Below are 18,153 nucleotides of genomic sequence, written 5' to 3' on the forward strand. Positions count from 1 at the left end.
TAGATCAGCTGAGGCGCCGGGCGCTCAGCAGGGAGGAGTCAGATAATTCATCCCTGGCTAATGACGCACAGCTGCGAGACCAGAGTGAAGATGGCCCAGAGGTGCAGTCACCAGGGGCTTCAGCAAATGAACCAGGGTCTGCTAGTCCTCAGGATGACGAGGTACAGGTCGGGGACCCTGAGATGTCTGGGACTCCATCTGTTCCTGATGAAACCCCTATAGCAGCCCCTCCACCACAGGTAACACCCAATCCAGAACCTGCAACACCTGTTGTCAGGAGATCAGGTAGAAGTTGTAGGACCCCACAGTACCTGAGGGATTACGTCTGCTGTGCTCACTAGGGGGGGAGGGGTGTTGTGTATTGAGTCAAAGGATTTTATATCTGTATTATTATTGTCTGTATTTGCATTAGGATAAAGTAACTGCCTTTTGGTTCCAGAGGGTACAGCTACTATTGGTTCATTTAAGCTGCTGTATTTGGATCCTCTGTCTTATTGGTTTCCTCCAAAAGGCAGCACTGTGATTGCTTGATATTGTTCCCTCCAAAATGTATCCCTTCCTAGCTAGTCCCCTGTCCCTATAAATGTAGCTTTCCTCTCCTCAGTCTTCAGTCTTGTTCACTTTAATAAAGAGCTGTTACTAGAGAACTGTCTCCAGCATGTTATGTGAAGAGAGCTGAAATCACAAACCCCACGTCACAACAAAAATGACACATTCTACTCATGTAAAAACATGCTGATTCCCGGACTGTCCGCGGGCCGGATTTAGAAGGCAATTGGGCCGCATCCAGCCCCTGGGCGTTAGTTTGGGGACCCCTGCTCTAATGTAAATGGAAGGCTAAGGCCATTATCTTAACTAAGAAACTGGTTTGGCTGGTTTCCTCTCATAGAGTCAGACTGCACCTACAAGGTTTGGAAGGGACCCCAGGGTATCATTCAGATTGACTCCCACCCAAACTTTTAAGAATACCCAGCTCAGATACTGATGTTACAGACTCCTGCCATCTCCCCAACAGACTATGCTCCACACCAGCAGTGAGGATGAACCTGTGGCCATTCTTGACCATTCCTCATGTTGGCCGGGGCTTTCGGGGTTTGTAGTGTAACAATGGCTTGGGGGCCACAGGTTCCTCCTTCATGCTTGAGATGTTGTGCATTGATCCACAGCTCTGCCTTCAGAGAACAAAGAGACTTGCAACCCCTTAAAGACTAATGAATTCATTAAGGCAAGATGAATCTCAGGGTCCATAATGAATGGACAAATGATGGAGGAAATGTTGTCCTTGGCTGGTCAGTGTACATATGCCTATATCAGAGGTTTCCAACCTTTTTAAGTCCACAGCTCCCTTGACCAACTGCCCAGTTAGGTCACCCCTTGCCTGCGGAGCCAGCAGCCCCTCACCCCTTTTTGAACACCCTCCCATGTACTGTAGAGTGTTCCCTTGGCCTCCTCTCCCCTCTCCTTAGGAGTCCTCTGAGCAACTGCTGGTGCCTCTCCTTTTCTCCTGCCTCAAAGAGAGATGCCTCCTCAGTCCTCACACTGCCCCACAGGGGCCTGAGAGGCACCTCCTGGCCAGCCCCAGAGGCACCCTTCGCCTGGGGAGCTTGTAGCCAGGGAGGCAGAGGCAAGAGCACCCTTGACCATCATTCAAGGCACCCCAGGGAACACTGGTTGAAAACCACTGTTCTATATATCCCCACCTTACTTATATTGGTGCAAACAAGAGATCTCCTGGGGGGGGGGTTGCTTCATAGAGTCATAGAATCACATATTTGAAAGGGACCCCAAGCATCATCTAGTCTAACCCCCTGCAATGCAGGAATATGCAGCTCTCTCACATGGGGTTTGAACCTGCCACCTTGGCGTTATCAGTGCCACACTCTTAACACATGGAGCTATCCTTTGTTGCTCTCCTTGGACTCCGTCCTCTTCAGCTGCAGGTTTCTGAGCAGGGTGCTGCCCCACCTATCAGGGCTGAGTCACTGCAAGGGAGTATTGCAGGAGGGGCTGACCAGGGACTTCCCCTGCTCCAAACTTCCCCAATAGCTGGCCATGTCATCTCCTCTCTCTCAGTTCCTTTCACTCTGCTCCAGAGGCAGCCATGGTGATGGCTGGGGGAAAAGAGTTCCAGCTCTGGGTGGTGGTGTCTTGGTGGTTTGGGGTCCTGGAGGCTCCTGCAGGTAAAGGGGACAGGGATGTTTTGGTAATGAGTAACAATTGCGGGGGAGGGGGAGGGGGAAGAATCTTGCTTCACTTTGCATTTAAAGGCTGGCCTGCCTAATCTGCACTCTCTGAAACAATATGTGAATGGAAAAGCAACTATCCTTTGAAATCTGAGATTCTCCAAATTTTGCAGGGCAGTTATCCTGACAAGTAATGTGTACAATGCTGCATATAACAGGGTGAACTGTGCACAAAAATGCACATATTTGTGAAAATAACATGCAAAATTGAGTGTATTAGGGGGAAATCGTTTTGCAAGAATGTGTACCTTAGGCAAAACTGCATACAAGAATATCTATAAAAGTGACTGCTTGGAGGTTTTTGAAGTGTTAACTGGTTTATAAATGCTTCAGAATAAAAATAAAATATTAGGATAAATATGCAACAACACCATGATTAATTTTCATGAGGAATTTTTAAAAAATCTTTACAAACTGATGTGGAAATATGGAGAACTGAATTCAAGATTAGAAAAATGAGAAATTAGAGAAATTGAAATTGACAAATTCACCCACCCCTAGTAGTGAGGGAGAGTTGCCACCATTCTCTGGCAGGGCCTGTTCCTGCGCCTGCAAAGCAAGCAGAAATTAATGTCCTCATGTGCACAGACTCCTCTGAGCTGCATTCTGGGGAAAGCTTGATGTCCTTAACCTTTGTGTACTGGTAGCTAAGTGACAATCCTGGACATATGTTGTGTTTAGTTGCCAGTTTTTATTTCCACAGCAGCGCTGCCCTGCTTTTTTACCAGCTGCACAGCAGACAGGAATTCTGTGCACACAATCCTTTCCCCAGTATATGCAGGAGGGAATACTTTGCCTATTGGATTTCTGCCTGTCATGCAGATGCTAAGCCCAGGACCCTCACCATGGGAAAAGGGTAGCATATTTAGGCTGCATCTAAGGGTGCTTAGGAAGCTTTCAGGCCCCTTTAAGCCACAGGTGTGGCTTAAACATTTCCATGCAACTTGAGATGTCAGAGGTAAATAGTGCAAAACCTGCCTATTATGTGACCAAAGTATCCCACGGGACTTATCGCTTCTTACCAAATCTTCCCTTGGAAGGGCTTGGATTCTCATGTGGTTTCAGCAGAGACCTTTTGTTGTGCAGGAGGACTGATACAGAACAATCCCTTTATAACTTGAGGCATTTATTTTTAAAAATAATAAATATGTTGCTATCCCAGCGTTTCCATGCGCTGCTCTGGTTTGCCAGACGTGGCTTAGTCATGCTGGCCACATGACTGTATGTCGGCTCCCTTGGCCAGTAAAGCGAGCTACTGTTCACAAAATTAGAATAAAATAAAAAGGTAAAGGGACCCCTGACCATTAGGTCCAGTCGCAGATGATTCTGGGGTTGCACGCTCATCTCGCTTTACTGGCCGAGGGAGCCAGCGTTTGTCTGCAGACAGCTTCCAGGTCATGTGTCCAGCAGGATTAAGCCGCATCTGGCAAACCAGAGCAGCGCAAGGAAACGTCGTTTACCTTCCCGCTGTAGCGGTACCTATTTATCTACTTGCACTTTGACGTGCTTTTGAACTGCTAGGTTGGTAGGAGCTGGGACCGAACAACGGGAGCTCACCCTGTTGTGGGTGATTCGAACCGCTGACCTTCTGATCAGCAAGCCCTAGGCCAGGCATCCCCAAACTGCGGCCCCCCAGATGTTTTTGCCTACAACTCCCATGATCCCTAGCTAAGAGGACCAGTGGTCAGGGATGATGGGAATTGTAGTCCAAAACATCTGGAGCGCCGAAGTTTGGGGATGCCTGACCTAGGCTCTGTGGTTTAGACCACAGCACCACCCGCGTCCCTAGAATAAAATACCCAAACCAAAATACAATGCAATGGATCCTTTCCCTTAACCCAACAGTTAATCTTTAAAGTCTTCATCAGGCTTTTCCATAGTTATTTTCCCACTAAAGCTTTTTTTTCATGCTTTGTCATGCATGCATCTTGTGCTATTTTGGCTACATAAGCAGCAGCACTCACCTCTGAAAACCAATAACGGGGGGGGGGGTGATGCAGCAAAACCATATGAAGCAAGGAATACTAGAACATAGGGTGGGAGCTGCCCTAATACTGAGTCAGATCCATTTAGATCCATTTATCGATCCATTTAGATCAGTGTTGTCAAGAAACAGGCTGGGTTTCTATTATTATTATTAAACTTGAATTTTATTAACATATAAAATGCATACATTTACATTTACATAATACATATACACAACACACTACCTTATTTTCATAGCATAAAACATACCTACATTACTCTATATACCGTAGTACCTTCCTCTACTATACATACCAACATACCTACACACCTATCCCACACAGACACCCACCAGGAGACTTGACTTCAAGCGGTTCTTGTTACGCTACTTTATTTTTCCAACTAGTTTAAACGCATTTCATTATTTCTTTAATCTCTTCTATCTTGACTTGACTCTCCTTTCACTTGAATCATTTTCTGGATTCACTCAATGTCTGTCAAAAATTCTTACTTTTTCCACATAGATTTTGATGTATTCCTTAAAGATTACCCACTCCTTATTCACTTTTTGTACCATATTTCCTCTTATCCCCCCTGTTAATTCAGCAATATGGAAGTATTCCATCATTTTAGGTAGCCAGTCTGTTTTAGTTGGGACACTGCTGCTTTTCCAATTTTTGGCAATTAAACCTTGCTGCCGTGGTTGCATACATAAATATTGGTCTGACCATTCTTTTTATTTCCTCTGACATGATACCTAGGAGAAAGGATTCTGGTTTTTTTCAAATGAAAATCTAAACATCTTTTTCAATTCACTATAAATATTTTCCCAGAATCCCACTATCTCTTTGCACTCCCACCACATGTGTAGAAAGGTTCCTGCCCCGTTGTTGCATCTCCAACAAACATCACTACAGTTTTTATACATTTTTGCCAGTCTAACCGGCTGGGTTTCAGGCACCTCCTCCTAGGAAATGCCAGGGATCAAACCAAGGAGCTTTTGCATGTCAGGCAGCTGAGCGATAGTCCTTCCTATGCAAAGATTATAGCTGTTGGTTCTCAAGGGCCACCCGAAACAACAAAGGTTTTACCCATATTCTGAAAACCAGCAAGGAAGAGAGAGCAGGAACTTCCTGGGAGGGAATTCTTTCAGGATTAGGACTGCTACAAGGAAGCTCTATCTGCTGGTGGCGCTAAGGTAGATTCTCGTTTAATTTGCAGCAAAGCGGATAGTATTATTATTGGGGTTAATGTCGTCCTCCCATTTTACCTCTAGGGGGTTTCTGAGATTTTGGAGTAGTATTTTGTACATTGTGGACACTATCCCTTTGCTGTGTCCCTTTGTTGTTAAGAGGAGGTTTTCAAAGGTTGTCAGGGGCCTAGTTGCTGCTGATTTTAAGAGGGCATGTAATTGGTGGTGTGTTAGCCTGGGCATTTGGGTGTCCCCTTGTTTGTCTTGTATTTCTTGTGTTGATAAGGGTTTGTTATCTGACCGACCTATTCAAGACTCACCTGGGACTACCAGCACTGGATGCAAACCTTACCTGTTGTAGGAACATCCCAGCTGTGTCAAAGCCAGAGATTTCTACACACACACCTCTGTCCATTCGTGTCCCAGGCAGGTGGGAGGCATCAAGGAGGGTATGGCCTGAAGAGAGTCCCCAAGGCCACATAGGGAAATTAATTACAGCCCCCCATTTGTGCTTAGGAGGGGGATTCCTATCCTCATGCTTGCCGCCTGCTCTTAGCTGGGTTTTCTCATTTCAGGAGCACAAAACGTTTTCTGCTACGGGGTATTTGATGCAACTTCAGGGAAGTGCAACGACCTTCTGGGGGAAGGGGTTGCCCAGGACGACTGCTGCCTAAATCACCGATACGGCTTCCAGTTGGACAGGAATGGACCTTGCCAGGCCTGCCAGTGAGTGTCACACCAGAATCTGATCACTAACCACTGTAGCCATGTTTTGCTCAGCACCTTCTCTAGCTCACCCAATCTCTCTTGCTGGAGATCCCCAAATACCTTCTGTGGCTACGAGCCACAATGGCATACTCTACCTCCAAATAGCAGTTGCTTGGGATCACAAGTAGGGAGAATGGTGTTGTACTCAGGACTCACACCATATGCTCAAAGCACATTTAACACACATGGATTTCCCCCCAAAGAATCACAGGAACTGTAGTTTGCTAAGGGTGCCGAGAATTGCAGTTGTTGTATGAGGAGGCGAACTATATTTCCCAGGATTGTCTGGAGGAAGCCATTTGCTTTAAATGTGCACCAAATTTGCTGTCAATGGATTGTGTATAAGTGGTTACAGCATGAAGCTCACTTATTTTCTTTCTCCCACCCTAGCCGAGGCACCTGGCAAATGCCAAGCCCATGGGATCCGGAGGGCCAAACACTGGCCTCCCTTAAAAGTATTTTTGGATCCTAAGCTGTTTCAGCCACCAACCTCATTATCCCCAATGGGACTCCCTCCCCCCTGGACACTATGCCAGGGGTTGGGCCTTAAAGGACAGGGGGTAATTAAGTCCCTGGTGTGGCTGTAGCTGCCTTGCCTAGTACCAGACCAACTACACAGACAACATGGGGGGGGGGATCCCAGTAAAGGTACTGTCCTGCTGTGAAATTTGAAATGTTGGTTAATAAACCAGCATGACATCCTCTGATTTTTGTACAGCTTTTGTAACACCACAATTTGACTGTGATAGTGTGTGAGTTAAAAGGGATGCGGGTGGCACTGTGGGTTAAACCACAGAGCCTAGGGCTTGCTGACCAGAAGGTCGGCGGTTTGAATCCCTGCAACGGGGTGAGCTCCCGTTGCTCGGTCCCAGCTCTTGCCAACCTAGCAGTTTGAAAGCACATCAAAGTGCAAGTAGATAAATAGGTACCGCTACAGCGGGAAGGTAAACGGCGTTTCCGTGTGCTGCTCTGGTTCGCCAGAAGCAGCTTTGTCATGCTGGCCACATGACCTGGAAGCTGTACGGCGGCTCCCTCGGCCAATAATGCGAGATGAGTGCCGCAACCCCAGAGTCGGTCAGGGGTCCCTTTACCTTTACCTTTAGTGTGTGAGTTAATTTCAAATAAACACTTTGTTACAGGCAAATATTTTCCCCGCAAGGATATGGCATCCTTGTGAACAGAAAATCTAAGTAGGGTGCTGCCCTCATTGCTGTCTAACTAGTGCGTTGGGAATTAGCTCACCTAATACAAATTTGCACCTAGACTTTGTGAGTATGCAGCTAAGGGAGGAATTCAGTATAGTATGCAGATTGCTTTGTCAGCACCAGCAATCCTGCTGGCCTGAATCTCCCCTCTCCTTCCTGCTACATCCTGTTCGGGGAGTTGTCCTAACCCTCCAGAGCCAATTGGGGGTAGCAGTGGTGGTGTTTATGGGGCAGGGGAGGGAGGAAAAGCTGGTGGAAGTCCTTCCAGAGGCTTCGGCTGCTGGGGCTCTCTGCAGGATGCAGAGCTTCAACTCCAGTTGCGGATATTTTTGGATGCAGTAGTTTTGGGTATGGTTTGAAGAGAGAGCGGGAGAGAGAGCATTTAAAGGGTGTTTAGAGGGTGCTCCCCACTTAACGCAGCCCATGTAAGTCCTCCTCTTTCTTTTTGCACAGGGCAGCCCAGTGGAGTGACTGGTCCCCCTGGAGCCCCTGCTCTGTTTCCTGCAGGGAAGGCGTCCAACGGCGCAACCGGACGTGTCATGGGCGTGACGGCCCAGCCGGCTTTTGTCAGGCCGGCACCCGCCAGTGGGAGATGCAGACCTGCAGCCTGATGGCCTGTTGCCCCAGTAAGCATCTCGGCTCTGCTATTGTGGCTCTTTGTCTTGAACTTGGGGTGAAGCCAGATGTCACCTTGAAGTCCCCCAGGGTCCTTGAACTTGGGCTGAACAAAGCTTCCTTTCAGCTACAGAGTCTCTTGCTCAGATATACACTCTTGTTATCAGGTTGTTTTCCATTCCTCCTGGTCTTTAAGAACTACTATGGTATGCTAAGATCTAGGGCCTGAGTTTACTTGTTTTCCTCTTTCCTCCTCATCCATTTCCCCCTTTGTATTGTGCCTTTTGGTTTGTAAGTCTTCATCAGGGGCTGCCTTGTTTTTATTTATCTTATGCAAGCTGCTCTGGGAGCCTTTTTGACTGGGTAAAAATGCTGTAAATAAATCATTAATATTTATAATTACATCCACATGGAAACCAGTTGCTTCTCTTCCTTATCTGTAAAACCAAGGGTTTTTTGTTTGTCTTAACATTTTGTAGGGACATACAGGGCCAGGTACAGTGGTGCCTCGCTTAACGAATGCCCTGCTTAACAAAATTTCCGCTTAACGAAAGGATTTTTCGAGCGGAGCTTGCCTCGCTAGACGAATTCGTTTTATGAAAAATTCGTCTAGCGAATCGCGGTTTCCCATAGGAATGCATTGAAATTCAATTAATGTGTTCCTATGGGCAAAAAAAATTTGAAAAAATTCAATGCATTCCTATGGGATTTGCTAGACAAATTTTTCGTTATAAGAAAAGACCCGTGGAACGAATTAAATTCGTCTAGCGAGGCACCACTGTAAATGTTATTCATAACTAGAATCCAGCCCACAAGTTGTGCATCTCCAACCTAAAATTTCAGTTCTCATATAGTGCAACCTTACACCTGTCTGCTCACAAGTGAGTTCTCTGTAACAAGCTCCCAGGTAAGTGTTTGTACAGGCGAGGAACCTGTGGCTCTCCAGATGGGGCTGGACTCTCAGCTCCCATCATCCTGACCCCTGGGCCTGCCAGCTGGAACTGTTCTGGGCTGGAGTCCAACAACATCTGGAAGACCACCAGTTCCCCATCCCTGGTATTGCAGTGGCAGAGAGCAGGCGGGGGCGTGGTGCTCCCATCTTCCTCTGCCAGTGGATATATGGATTGCATCCTAATATTACCTGTAGCACACCTGTCTGTTTATATGATGATAATTTCCCATTATTGTGGATTCTTGTAATCGCTGAATTCATCTCCCACCCATTTTAATTTGATTTAAATATATGAGCTGAATCTTTCAGCTTCGCTAATAGCTCCCGCTTTCTGTCTTCTGAATATATCAGCTAACTGGAGAGCTGCTGCCAGTCAGTCTGTGGACAACAGTTGGTTAGATGGGCCAGTGATCTGACTCACTTTGAAGCAGCTTGCTTGGTTCCTAAGAGCATTTCTGCAGAAAAGACTGAACTTCATGAAAAGAATTCAGGGCCTGTCAAGGAAGCTATTCATCCCAGTCTTTTTTCTTGCAGGGGTGGGAGGCTGGTCAGCCTGGGCTGCCTGGAGTCCCTGCTCCGTGACTTGCCTCAGAGGGTTGCAGACAAGGCAGCGAACTTGCACCAATCCAAAACCAGACTGTGGAGGCAGCTGCCTAGGAGACAATGTGGAACAACAGCCCTGTGACACCAACCTGATCTGCCCAAGTAGGTTGTTGGCACTTAGCTGGAGAAATATTGGAAAATAAGAACTGGGTCAAAGGATGTCAGGAAGGGAAGGAAAATGGATGGAATGAGAGAGATGAAATGGAGGAGGAAGCAAGGCTGCACAGGAAGGTTGAATATGGATTAATCGACTACAATATATAGTTGATTATTGCCTTCCCCAGGGAGGTGCACCTGCTCTCTTTTTTGTGGTCTTTCTGGTACCTTTTTATTCACTAAGGTGAAAAAAGCTTAAGCTTGTGTTTCAAAACAAACTCTAGGGCTAGGCCTTCACAGTTTTAATATTGTTTTAAATAAAGCTTATGCTCACCATCTTTTAGGGAGAAATCTGATACACAAGAAGGCAGCTCATGTAAAGTATGGCACACCAGATCCAAATTCTGTTCAGAAGCGGGGCTACTACCAGCTGAGCTGGCCTAAGCCTGGCAGAGGGAAAACAAGAGATCCACTGGATCCTAACCACACTCATCCTGCTGGATTTTTCTATAGAATCACTCTCTTACTGGAGTTTTGAAATGAGCTGCAAATTATTTAATTCTGCTTCTTCTAGCATTATTTTTTGTGTGTGTGTTGCTGTGTTTATTGACTTTTTGTTTTGTTTCAATTATTGTATTTTGACTTTTTAAAAATATTGGATGCCTATTTTTATTTTGTAAGCCGCTAAAAGAATTTCACTGGTAGGTAGCCATACAAAATGATCCAAGAAATGGTTATAATGGTTTTTTTTAAAAGGCTGCTTTACTTTTGGGGTAGTTTTTTTTTTACTGTGGAACCTTCCAAAAATGAAAATGGTAAAATCAATATTTCCTTCTGCCCCTGAGTGGCAGCATTTATTTATGTATTAAAAAGTGTAAGTTCTTACACTCCTTTGATCCATTAAAAAGGTGATGGGAATGAATGGAGGAGAGGGAATCAGGGTGGGGGGTTGGGGGTGCTGAATGCATGAAAGGAAAAATGGGAGAAGAGAGAGGCGGGACAGACTGAGGTCTGGAGCAAGAATGGAGGGGAAACAGGTCTTCTTGAGGTGAGGTTTCCTTGCCCTCTTTCTGCACCGCCTCCCCCTCACACCCTTCACCTTTCTGTGCTTGCTTCTCTTTTCACATAGCCCATGGAAACTGGGGCAACTGGGGCAACTGGGAGCCTTGTCCTGCCACCTGCATTCCCGAGGGCTCGGGGCCACAGCCCAGGCAGCAGCGCCAGCGTCAGTGTAACAGCCCCCCACCTTCCAGAGACCCCCCTGGAAACCCCTGTCCTGGAGCTGACCGAGATTACCGCTCCTGCAGCGGACTGCCCTTCTGTCCACGTAAGGAAAGAATGCCGCCTCCTTTACCCAGCCCTCCTCATGCTTGCAGCTTGAGGGTGAAGACCCTGTCGCGCCCCGCCCCCCCCCCGGCCTTATGGATTTATTTACTGTGATGCCAGTTCTATATTGCAAAGTGTATATTAAAAATATCTCTTAGCGGTGTACAGATAACTAAAGCAACAACAATGCAAAGTACAGAAAATATTACAAAAGTACAGTTAACATATACAAATGTTACATTAACACATATGTGAATGTTAGATTCTTTGCCATCTCTGGCCGGCCGGATCGTGATCCAGAAAGGAAATGGCCAGAGAGGCTGGCCTGCCCCAATGCTTTCCAAAGTGACAGACCTAGTTTATAGGTCTCCTATAAAGACTCCTCTAACCCTTGACCATTGTCCATGCTGACAGCTGGGGCTGCTGGGAGTCCAAGACCCTCTGGGTGACCATTTTCATAGCCCTGCTGCAGGGAGTTGTGTCCCCTGGACAATCTAGTTCCACACTTTATGGGCTTAGCTTGTGCTTGTCTGAGCAAGTCTGGCTGGGGGTTCAGAGTTCTTTGTATTGCCCCACAGAGGACGGCAGCTGGGGCAGCTGGAAGCCCATTGGCTCTTGCTCGGTGACCTGCGGGGTTGGCCGAACGGTGGAGAAGCGTCTGTGTGACAGCCCTGCGGCAAAGCATGGAGGGAAGTTCTGCCCTGGTCCAGACACCCGCACTGACACCTGTAACACCAGGATGCCCTGCCCAGGTAATGGGGAAGGAAGGAGATATGGCAGGGGCAGCTCTTGTGGGTGGGGATCTAGAGCCAGACCACAAATCCTGCCCTGCTCACTTGATCCTGCCTGGCTGCTTCCCTTTCCTCCAGCCCTCCAGTGCCTGCTGCCATCTGTGGCCCTCCTGCTACCACTTTCTGGTCTTCTTCTGTTGGTGAATCTTGCCCCTTCTTCAGAAGGCTTGTGTCCCTCATGTTGTGAAATTCAGGAATTGAGAGGTGAAACTAGCCAGAACAAGTAAATGGAACCTCCATGTACAGAGGCTGTATATCTTTGAATAAGGTGCTTTGGGATTGTTGCCAGATCCCAAAAAAACTCTGTCCACTCTGAGCTGTCACATGTTGAGGAGACTGTGGAGGTCTGTCTGTACCTCTCAGGGCTGTTGCAAGGCTTCTTCTGTAGGTTATTCAGCTTCCCTTAAGAAGACATCATGCAAATACTCTGCTTAGCTCAGGCATCCCCAAACTTCGGCCCTCCAGATGTTTTGGCCTACAATTCCCATCATCCCTGACCACTGGTCCTGTTAGCTAGGGATCATGGGAGTTGTAGGCCAAAGCATCTGGAGGGCCGCAGTTTGGGGATGCCTGGCTTAGCTGCTTGCTAAGAGGTCAACCTGCTTCTCCCTGCTGACCAATGAGTGTGAGGCCTGGGCAGCTCCAGGTCTGAGGGGGTCTCCTTTGTCGGTGGGCTGCTTCCTTGCCCTGCCTCATGGCTACGTCTGGGAACTGCCATGTAAATTTCCTACCATGCCCTGAAGTGACACTATTTCAGGGACATGGCAGGAAGTGAACATGTTTTTCAAAAGTGGGGTCAGGGCAGCCAACATGGGGGGCTCCAGCTGGGGTGCTGCAGATGGATGTTCCATTCTGACTCTAGATGTTTTGCAAACATCTGGATAGCTGGAACTTACATTGGATTTAATTAAAATCTTAATAGAATATAGTAAGATGGGTGATGATGAAAAAGGTCCGGCTGTTTATTCATGAAAAGTTTCATGCCATGGAAACTTCCTGCTTTGCTGGGCCTGCTTATGGGTTGTGGTCATGCATTGTTCCTTCTGACTTTAGGCTATATTTTTGTAACTTGCTGAAATATTTTTATAATTTGGACAATCAATGCTTTAAAAGTTAGTTTTAAAGTTCAGTTGGTAATTTGGGGTGGAGGTACACACTTAACAACTACATATATGGATGTGTGTGAAACAGCGTGCAATTTCTTTGATCCATACCCCTAGGAAAGAATTTATATTTAATTATAACCCTTGTCCCAAGGGCTGCTCCAAGTTACAATACCCCCTCCACGTGAATCTGCTTGACATCAAGGTAGACAACTTCAGGCCTTGGGGCCAAATGTGGCCCCCAGACTTCTGTATCTGGCCCCTGGAATGCTCCGGCTGCACCCCAAATAGCTCCTGCTCTGCCCAGAACATGCCCCTTCTTTTTCTGTTCTCTCCTGTAGCGATTTTTGCCTGGCTGTGTCCTTGAACTGGGATGGTGACTCTCATTTGCCTGGATGGGGTGTGTGTGTCTGACTACGGGGATGGGTGGCCCTCAAGTCCCACCCCTGGACTATGGGGCTGCCTGTCCTTGCCTACCGTCGAGGTTGGCTAGCATTCTTCCTGACCCTCCTCTTTCTCCCGCAATGCCACACAGTGGACGGGCGCTGGAAGGAGTGGTCCGAATGGAATGATTGCGAGAGGCTAGGCACCAATATCAAGATTGCCTGTGACGAGCTGACTGGACTTCAGAAGAGAACCAGGACATGCATTGGACGAGCGCATGAGGGCAAGCGCTGTGCAGGGCAAACCATTGATATCAGAAGCTGCTACAATGTCCAGTCATGCATTTGTAAGTTTTGGGGATAAAAAGAGGAGGAAGGAGCTGCCCTGCCCAAGAATTTATGAAAGGCTAAGCTTCAGAAATACCACATATGGGTGAGCCTGGATGATGGGAGGCTGCTAGGAGCCCTAGATGAACTGAGTTTTCTTTTTGTCTTCCTCTCCCACAATGTGATGGCCATTTCTTGGGTGGCTTTTTTGAAAGAAAGAAAGAAAGAAAGAAAGAAAGAAAGAGAGAAAGAGAGAGAGAACGAGAGAGAGAAAGAGAGAGAGAAAGAAAGAAAAGAATTAGGCACTTGTTTTGAGTATAGGTCACTCTGTTAAAAACTAGCCAGGATATCTAAATGGAACCTCCATATTAAAGAAGCAGTATTTCTTTGAAAAAGCTGCCATAGGGGTGTTGCTAGATCCCCCAAAGACTCTGGCCCGTAGCACACATATGCTAAAAACCAGCATGTGCTGATGTACAGATGTGCACAGATGTGACCGTTGAGGGAAAGTGGCCTTACAGTAAAAAAAGGATTTTCAATTCAGGTAGAAGGGAGGAAAGTGACAAACACCTGGAGCTCAGGCCTCCTGAGGTGCTTGGTGGTGAAGAAGAGGCCCAAAGGCTCCTGGCTGTCCTCAACTGGAAGCAGAATGCAGGAGCCTTTGGGCTTTCCTGGTGCAGTCTAATAATGGGCTCTCTTTGGTGAATAAGGCCATTCATGATTCCTCTAGCATGTGGATTTTTAAAAACAACAACAACAAAGATGCTACTTTCTGGTATCTCTTTCTTTTTAAAAAATATTTTTATTGGATTTTACATTTTTATCACATTGCCACATCAAAATCAACAAAATACATTCCCCCAATTTCCTCCTCCTTCCGACTTCCCTCAACTTCCTTTTCTGCCCCCCCCATTTAAACCCTGCCTGCTTTCAAATATTGTACATCGTATCTCCATATTGATAATTATTATTTCTGTTGTTAATTGTAAATGTTTACTGAAACCCTGCTAGTGAGTTTAGATCTTTACCTCGTTTCTAAGTACAACATGAAAAGTTCCCAATCTTTCTTAAATTCTCTATTTTCTTTTTCTCTTAGTCTTTCTGTTTACTTCGCCTTAGTTGGTATTCTTCCTTAGTTGGTATTTATTCGCTTTTCCATCTTTGGGCTAATAACATCCTAGCTGCAGTTGTAGCATATATAAAGTGTTTCTTCTTTTCTCTCGGTAAATCTTAACCTGTAATACCTAATAAAAACTCTTCTGGTCTTTTAATAAAAGTAAATTCAAACATTTTCTTAATTTCATTATAAATCATATCCCAAAACTTCTTAGTCAGTTTGCAATTCCACCACATGTGAAAAGGGTGCCTTCCTTTTCTTTACATTTCCAACACTTATTTGAACCTGTTCTATACATTTTTGCTATTTTTTCAGCTGTAATATACCATCTATACATCATTTTCATATAATTCTCTTTTATTAAAATAAAATCAGTAAATTTCAAATTTTCTCTCCATAATGTCCCCATTTTTCCATTTGTATGTTGTGTCCTATATCTTGTGCCCATTTAATCATTGCACTTTTTACCTCTTCATCTTTTGTTTCCCATTCTAATAATAAATTATATGTTTTCTTCAACAATTTGGTATTATCTTCTATAATTTCTCTTTGGAATCTTGAAATACTCATGCTAAAACCTTCTTTAAATCCCTCATTGAATTGATGATATTGCAGCCAATCATACACATATTCTTTAATATCCTCATATTCTTTCGGTATTAACTTCCCTTCCTTTTCTACTGTATTAGCAAATCTCTAGATGTAGGCAATATTTTCTCCGTATTTATTTTTTTGATTGAAATTACTTCTGTAGGGGAGACCCACCATGGGGACTTTGGTTTTAATCGTTCTTTATGTTTCTCCCATGCCCTTAAAAGTGATCTCCTAATTATATGATTATAAAACACTTTATGTCTTTCCCCTTTGTTGTACCACAAATACACATGCCAACCAAATCTATTGTCATACCCTTCCAAATCTAATAAATCTGTGTTTTCTAATTTTATCCAGTCCTGGATCCAAGTTGTGTATCTCCAACCTAAAATTTCAGTACTCGTATAGTGCAACCTTACACCTGTCTACTCCCAAGTGACGAGTTCTCTGTAACAGACTCCCATCTGTTAGGCCTTTAAGATCAAGTGTAGTATCTGATATCTCTTTCAAACAGATGCAGCCATAGTGAGCTGTAGACATGAGGCAAGATGGCAGAGGGTAGGTGAGACAACTGCGTCTCCCTACCTGATTATTGCTCCTTGCTTTTGAATGCCTGGCCCAAAGCCACAGAGTGTGCTTCAGGTTGAGCAGGGCTTTGAACCCATGGCTTTGAACCTCATAATGGAAAATTTTATAGTTCTGATTCCAGCTCTACAGCACCATCTGGTATCACATGTTATAATGCATTCATAATGTTTTATTTTTACCAATGTAAAAATACATTGAGTCCTATGTCTTTCCGGTCCTTTTCTGAGGCTCTCACTGCCGTGCCCCACTGGTTCTTCAGATACTGTACCTGTCATATTGACACCATATTGATACTCCTTTAACAGTTGTAATGCTTCCCCCCAGAGCATCCTGGGAGCTGTAGTTTGTTAAGGGTTCTGAGAGCTGTTGGGAGAACCCTCACAGAGCCTTAATGGTGGTTGTTCAGTAGGCAGAGGTGGAGCCAAGGGGATGCCAAACCTGTGGGTCTGATTTGTGTGGCTTCTCTCAGTGAAAGGAGCCTGGACAGAATGGAGCCCCTGGGGTCTCTGCAACCCGCCGTGTGGGGAGAAGCCCATGAAATCTCGCAAGAGGGAGTGCAAAGCCATCTACCCCACTTACCCGTGAGTATGAAATGACCAAAGGGCAGTGTGTGTGTGTGTGTGAGAGAGAGAGAGAGAGAGATGAGTTGAGGGAGAGAGAAATAGGGAGTTGTTTAATTTTTGAGGGGCAAGCCTGTGAAACCACTTTCTGACTTGCTTGACTGGCCAGCTGCAGCTGGTGCAGAGTTCATGTATTTATCTGTTAATAGGCAGAAACTGCTTGGCAGTTTGCACAAAGCAATATCGAATGTTCACTAATAATACTGATAAAAATCACACATGAAAAACAAATGGGCATACAATTTATCAAAATAAATAAAATCAGATTGGAAACAAATAGGCTGTTGTGAGTTTGAGCAGGGAGGGGTTAAGCTCTCTGATGACTGAGTCCCTTCTAATTCCTGGGGTCCTGGATCCAGCAAGGGTTCAAATCCAATGGAGGATTCCATTGTTGGATTATCCAGGAAAGGGTCCTAGTTCCCCTCTAAGTCTGGCTCTGAATATAAAGACACCTGACCCTTTCACAGTCACATGCAAAACCAGTACAGAAGGGAGCCAGCAACAATATGTGGGGTGCTCTGAGCCGGAATCCAGTGGGGGGACGTCATGGCTTCCTTTAAAAAAAATCCTTGGTAACTGTAGTTTGCTAAGGGTGCTGAGAGTTGTTAGAACAGTCCTGGGACAGTCAATTGGTCTTCCCAGGGACTCAGGGAATTGCAGCTCTGAGGGTAATGGGGTAGGGTCTCCTACAAGCTCTCCTTAAAAAACTACAGCTCCCAGAATTTTTTAGGGGATACCATGACTGTTTATAGTGGTATGGCACAGCCTTAAATGTGCAGTGGTACCACACACACACACACACACACACACACACCCTGTGTTGGGAGGTGGGGGAAGACATATCCTGCTGCAGCTGTCATGTTGTTATTGTCTCAGAGACCCCAGTTTGGAGGAACAGCGTAGGGGAGTGTGTCCTCCTAAGCCATGCAGCCGCTTCATTGTGATCCTTTCTCTCTGGCTTGCAGAATGACAGTGGAAGGAGAGAATGGGAAGATACAGAATGTCAGCTTCTGGGGGCACCCAAGACCCACCTGCCAGCCGCTGGATGGACAGAGGCTGGTGGTGGAGGAGCAAGCACCATGCCAAAATGTGCCACCCTGTGAAGGTGAGGTGGTGGCGATCTTCTGGGGAGGAGAAAATGATGGGGGAGGAGCCCAGCATTTCCCCTGGATTTAACCACATTTCTTTCTCTCTCTCTCTCTCTCTCTCTCTCTCCCCCCCCCCCCGCCTCCCACCCCCAGACTGATTTTGAAGAAACTGTGGATTTCCGTGCTGGAGACTACCAGGAGCCAGGCTAATGTCAGCTTCCTTTCATCTTTGCAACCCCCAATAGTTGCTTCCTCTATTTGAAATGGTGACCTTGAGAACTGAGGAATAATCAGTACAATAAGTTGTGTTTTTTTCTTATATGTCAACACACTTACATGTCAACACATTGTGTAATGTGGATATTGATTCATAAAGGCTTCCCCCTATTTCGTAAGCATTTTTTCATTTTCACATAGATATAATTCATTGTATGCTTGTTGGTTGTTGTTTTATATATGATTGTTATTTTTGAAATTAAAAAAAAATACGTTTAGCATATCAAGCCAGTGTGTGTCCTAGGTGGGAGATTTTAATCACATCAGGGATTCTACTGTTTTCATTTACTGTAAAAACAAC

General features: G+C 45.7%; 1 protein-coding gene across 2 annotated transcripts; it reads left to right on the plus strand.

Annotated features, from left to right (window-relative positions):
- The first annotated feature begins 1,953 nt into the window (after nucleotides 1-1,953).
- On the plus strand, nucleotides 1,954-17,966 carry CFP (complement factor properdin). 2 transcript variants are annotated; one of them, XM_035097427.2, is made up of 10 exons: nucleotides 1,955-2,180; nucleotides 5,976-6,126; nucleotides 7,827-7,999; nucleotides 9,475-9,645; nucleotides 10,769-10,966; nucleotides 11,544-11,717; nucleotides 13,395-13,589; nucleotides 16,338-16,449; nucleotides 17,454-17,593; nucleotides 17,730-17,966. In XM_035097427.2, exons 1-10 carry the CDS (start codon nucleotides 2,102-2,104, stop codon nucleotides 17,732-17,734), a joined length of 1,398 nt encoding a protein of 465 aa, XP_034953318.1. In that variant the 5' UTR covers nucleotides 1,955-2,101; the 3' UTR covers nucleotides 17,735-17,966. The 2 variants fall into 2 exon arrangements, with proteins under 2 accessions (XP_034953319.1, XP_034953318.1); XM_035097428.2 differs by lacking the exon at nucleotides 13,395-13,589 and having other exon boundaries at nucleotides 1,954-2,180.
- The last annotated feature ends 187 nt before the right edge of the window (nucleotides 17,967-18,153 follow it).

This window comes from Zootoca vivipara, chromosome 16, assembly GCF_963506605.1.
Source record: "Zootoca vivipara chromosome 16, rZooViv1.1, whole genome shotgun sequence".
In the NCBI taxonomy this organism is placed as follows: Eukaryota; Metazoa; Chordata; class Lepidosauria; order Squamata; family Lacertidae; genus Zootoca; species Zootoca vivipara.